A 5799-nucleotide genomic window follows, 5' to 3' on the forward strand; every position below is an offset into this window, starting at 1 on the left:
AAACTAAGTTTAGCATTATTCGTAATTCTAAAAGCCAAATTAAAAAGTTCACATTATAATAATATTGTGAGAAAATGTTAGCTATATAAATATAAAGTGAACTTTAAAAGTGGCTTTCATTTCATAGATTATTGATTGTAGATTATATTAAATTAGATGAGAGAGAATTTTTGTATTTTTGAAGCGAAAAAAAAAGATAAAAAAGAAAAGAAAGAAAGAAATTCTTTCCACAAACGAAGATCTTGCTGGCATCTTACGTTCCCTCCCTTGACAGATCATTGGAGTCATCATGTGAATCCATTAATCTTATGACATTATCTTCATTGTCATCCTATTAGAGTACATCATTATAATAAGTAATTACCATCAATAGTCCACGCTTTTAATTATGGAGTGTTGCACTTCTTTTTTTTCCAGGAAGGATCACCGATCAGATGTTGTTCTCAGTTTAAAGACGTATCTTTCATATGATTATTTCATCTTCTCCTCACTCCTATTCATTTGTTCCAAACTCAATTTTGGTAGGCTCGCTGGCTGGACCGTTGCTGAGTTAACCCCGTGGGAAACAAACTTAGAGTTGGACCAACCCAATATCGAGCCTAACATTACCAAAACATCGGCCCTATCCCAGTTCCTGTTATTTTTATTGGAAAGCTTGGCTGCAATTTTCTCTTTTTAATACGATAGAATCGAATTTTAACCAATCTGTTGGCTTCATGATGATTGCTATTTATTATCAAGCCAAAAGACTACTTTTGTTAACTCAAACCCACGGCTGCAAGGATGCTTTACCATTGACAAGAGACCGGCCTCAAAAAAAAAAAAAAAAAAAATCTTTGGTTATATGGAATATTTTCGAAGAAAGAGCAAAGTTAGGCAAGAAAAGCAAATGGTGTCTTACAATTTGAATTATCTCTGTAAGGAAAATACTTACCAGGCCAGTGAAGTATACTTGATTAGTTAAACTTCAAATGATAGTCCTAGTGAAATAAAAAATAGAAAACCTCTTGAGGACTGAAATTGAAGAGCCAAGCTTACAAAACTTCTTGGTATACAAATGGAATGGAAACATGACCAGTTTGAATAATTCTCAAAGCTCAAGTGCTTATAATTTTAAGGAAGTCTTTTTGATTTTTTTTTTTTAATTAAAAAAAAAAAAAAAAAAACTCTTCTATTCTAGAAAAGAACTCAAAAAGGCCTTATATACATGTACATACATACATCATATAATGCATTTGAATAACAAATGATGGGTTCAAGAGTCAAGAACCTTAACCCAGGAGATGACAATGCTAATACATTTTGTAGCATAATAAAAAGTATATATACAACTGCAATATGCATGACAAAAACACAATTATATGTAGTTGCCTTATTGTGCAGACATCTGAAGGTTATGACCCTTAACCCAGGCTTCCCTGCAACTTCGTTATGAGTAGTCTTACTCCATGTTGTGGCGTCAGTAACATTTTATAAACAGGAGAGTGACGGTATTCTGGAGAGAGGGTAAAGGAAAAGTTGGATAATATGAGAGAGAGTACTACCTTGAGTTGAAGCATTGCAAAGTTCTGGCCAGGGCATAATCGACTCCCATAGCCAAATGGTATGTATGCTTGGGGATACTTGCATGCTTTAGATATCCCATGTGCGAACCTCTCTGGCTTAAATTCCAATGCGTCTAGACCCCAATTTTCAGGGTCACGGTGCATTGCAGGAATCAAACTCCATATGTGGACGCCTTTTGGCACTACAAACCCCCCAACTTGATATCTGAAAAAGCTTCCCTTGCCGTTATAACAGCAGGTCCATAAAGACGAATGCTCTCTTGGATCACCATCATCAACTGCATGGATATTTGCGATTATGAATGTATGCATTAAAGCTGTATTACTTACAGACAAAGGGAAGCAACAAATTCACAATGCACAATGAAAATTTAAATACCATTTTCAACTTGCGAAATGCATCCATGTGTTGAAAGAGATTATATAAATGATCTCCACAGACCTCAAGAATCTCAGCACGAACACGTTCCTGCCATTCAGGGTGTAATGCAAGTAGCATCAAGATCCAGGAGGCTGAAAGAGCAGTAGTCTCATGGCCTGCAAAGTAGATATTTTTACATATGTCAACAAAGAAGCGGTCTGTTTTCAACCTTGGGAACTTGTCATCACTAGTAACAGCACTTTCAAGCATCATTTGTAAAAGGTCCTTTTCAGGCACTGTGCCTTTTTGGCTTTCTTGTTGACGATCCTTGACTACCTTGAGTATCAGTGTGTCCACCTCTTTCTTTAACCTCCATATCTCTCTGTTGCTCTTCGTCGGAAGAAATCTGTATAACATACACAAATAAAAACAATAATTTCCTTGTCATAAACTTCTCTTGATGAATCCTAAATGTTTTTTTTGGAAAAAGATGTTTTATTTATGTTAAAGTTATAGGATGACTAAACCTAAAGTTGAATAGTCCAAAAAGTGCACTTGGTTTGGACAAGGCATCTTGCAAGGAGGCAATCTTCGCAAAAATCAGATTGCCTTGTGAGTAAGAGCTGCCAAAACAGGATTTTGATATTATATCTGCCGAGAGGCTCTTCAAATCCTCATCAATAATCATGTCTGCAACCCCTCCCTCCCTCTCTATTATACGATTCTCCCATGTCTTCATCATTGCTATGGTAGATTGCTCCATCAGTCCCACCATATTCTGCAAATACACTTCTCACATTTCATTAATATAAAAAACCCAGAAAGAAAGAAAAGAAATAAGTTCACAAACGGCATAAATTGTTTTACTTGTGGGGTTATGTCTTGTAATTACCTTGACCTTGTTGATGAAGAATTCAGGAGCAATGAGTTTCCTCTGGTAGACCCAGTTGTTTCCGTTAGCCTTAATGATGCCATCACCCAGCAAAGGCTGAAATGTCTCAGACAGATATGAAGGTTTACCCAAATCCAAGGACTTGTGCAGGCTCAACTCCCTTAATAAGTCAGGCTGGCTCACATACAGGTGCTGCTTGCTCCCTGTTGAGTACATATATACTGGACCTGCATTCCTCAACCACGTTTGCCTCCAATTAATTTTTATAACTTGCTCCAAATACCCAGCTCATTAAATGTTTTTGTGCTCATATGTTTGTAAGTATCATGAGCAAAGTCCAACCTCAGCCCGCATGGAAATGAACATGTGGGAATTTAGGCAGTCATCACATAAATCCGAAAATAAATATGTCAACCCAAATTACCTAACATAATTCAATTATAAAGAGATCAGTAATGTTACTAGTTTTTATTCGTTTCTGTGGTCACCAAATCCAAGGGTTATGTATGTACTTCTATAAACCATCACCCTCTACACTAGTTTCTATTTCTAACCATTAAGTTTTGTAGTTTGCTATAAGTTTAAACAGTCTTTATTACTTGTTCTCACATATACAAAACAAAACACTATCTTCAAATAGTGTATATAGGCATTCAAATCACTATCTTCAAATAGCATTTATAAATCCATATCCAAGATATAATCAAGAAAATTTGCTATTACTCTTACTAGGATAATAAGAAAAATTTCCAACAACATATTCAAAAATGTAAACTATGAATTTATATGTTTGTTGAAAACCAAAATGATGTAATGAGTATGCATACCATACTCTTGTCTCCATATTTGGAAATAAGGAAAGATGGAGTGAGTCCAGTTTTCAGAGACAGATTGGCCATCAGAAGGATTGTTGATCATGGAGGATTGGATCTTCTGCATATCTGAAATGTTCCCATAGGGAAAGGAAGGTGGTGGCCCCCTAATGCCTTGCCTCCAAATTATTGACCGAATCCTTCTGGGCTTCAGCCACACCACATGACATACTCTTATTAACACACTCCATACTCCTATGAATACAAGAGACCACCATATCTCTGCTATCAATCCTTCTTCCATCTCTCTCTCTCTCTTTGGTCTACTCCCCCACTCTGGTGGGTTAGAAATCTCATAAATATGGAATCAGGATAAGGCTTCTACCAATAACCTCCTAGGATTGAGTAACTGGGAAGGTACAACCTTCTACAACATGGTAGTTAAGGTTAGGCCATTTGTCTATCAAACAGCAACTTCTGCACTCCTCGTTAAACTCGTGTGTTATAGGAAACAAAGCACAATGACAGAAACAAAGCACAATGCTAAATAAAAAATCTAGGCATATCCATGAAATCCAGTGTATGTATAAAGAAAGGGCACTCACTGATGTAGATAAATCCAAGAGAACAGAATAATATATGTTAGTGCTGTAAAGGACACTACTTGTTTGTTCTGTACTTATTGTCCAATAGAAAATAATGGCATAAAACAAGACATGTGACCGAACCTAACTAGTTTGTTGAGGATACATAGCCAATCTTAGAATGATTTGGTTGTTGTTTATTGTTGGATTCTTCCTTGAGGTGGCACTCATCAGATGGTAACTCTTAGTCCATTTTACATACTCGAAAAAGCTTTGTTAGCTCAAAATAAGGTACAGAATACGGACCTAAATGAAATTTCTAATGACTCTGTTTCTCCATACGAAGAAGAAGGTGTTGGAGAGGAAAATGGTGGAAAAGAAGTTAGAAATTAGGGAGGGAGATTTCTCAAATCACGTTTGCTACTTGCTAGTCTCTCGATCTTTTATCTCTTCTGCTCAAGAATGATAGTTTCTTCTTCAGGCTCAGGTACCCCATAAATTACAGAGACCCCATAAATATTTCAACTTTTGAATGCTAAATCCCAGTGCAGTAACTGACAATTCTGAACAATCTCTCCAGAATTTGAGAAACAAACTTTTGAAGTTTGCAACAAAAATTTAAAAGAAATAAACTAAGATTGAAGCTCATATGATAAATAGTAAACGGGCCAAATGCCGAGGAAGAGCTAACTGCAGAGTGCAGAGAGAGAGTGTGTATGTGTGTGTGCGCAAGAAGCTGCTCGTTCTTTTCATTAAAGTGGCTATGTCGTTCGGTCTATATTTTTCAATTCGCCCGAGGAAGAGCTAACTGCAGAGTGCAGAGAGTGAGTGTGTTTGTGTGTGCGCGCAAGAAGCTGCTTGTTCTTTTCATTGAAGTGGTTATGTCGTTCGGTCTATATTTTTCAATTCTCCTATTTGGTCCATTTGTTCTTATTCAGTCCTATTCGATCCTCTTTGGTTCTATTCAGTTCACCTTATTTCTATTCGGTCCTATTCTGTCCATTTAGTCCACTTTGGTCCAATTTAGTCCATTTGAAAACTTCGGTCCACTTCGATTTATTTTTGTGCACTTACATAATGGTAAAAGACATATTTGGATTGAAAGCACCTAATCTAAATCTAAATTTATTAAAAATGTATAAATCTCAAACTCATAATATTTAAAATCTTGAGGATAACATTTATTGTTGCTACGTTTTTGTTAAGCCACATTAACAAAGCATTTTAATCCACTTCAATACGACTAAATTTAAGTGGAATTTTTTCTAAACATAAAGACTATGAATATACAAATGAAATCTTTAGGGCAATTATTCATTTACTTTAATGCCATTACTTTTAAATGAATTGCATAAGATTGATTATACATTTAAGTAAAATAAATTAATATATACATATATGTATGTATGTATGTATATATATATATAATTTTTATTTAAATGAATTATTCAAATTATTCATTCTCTTAAAAGAGATTGTCATTATAATTAAAACTCATATCAAACTTGTACTGAATATATATAATTTATTCTCTAAATTTTATTGTAGAGAGAGATTACTTGTGATGGGGAACTAAAAAATATAA

General features: G+C 35.2%; 1 protein-coding gene across 1 annotated transcript; it reads right to left on the reverse strand.

The window, feature by feature from the left end:
- Positions 1–1169: 1169 nt before the first annotated feature.
- LOC111992160 (cytochrome P450 714A1) lies at positions 1170–4249 on the reverse strand. Its single transcript, XM_024023990.2, is given in 6 exon segments — positions 1170–1756; positions 1759–1843; positions 1945–2332; positions 2454–2704; positions 2819–3045; positions 3646–4249. Coding segments are annotated over 6 exon segments (1593 nt in total). The 5' UTR covers positions 3935–4249; the 3' UTR covers positions 1170–1403.
- Between the last annotated feature and the right edge of the window lie 1550 nt (positions 4250–5799).

Source organism: Quercus suber, unplaced genomic scaffold (genome assembly GCF_002906115.3).
Source record: "Quercus suber isolate HL8 unplaced genomic scaffold, Cork oak 2.0 scaffold_347, whole genome shotgun sequence".
Lineage (NCBI taxonomy): Eukaryota > Viridiplantae > Streptophyta > Magnoliopsida > Fagales > Fagaceae > Quercus > Quercus suber.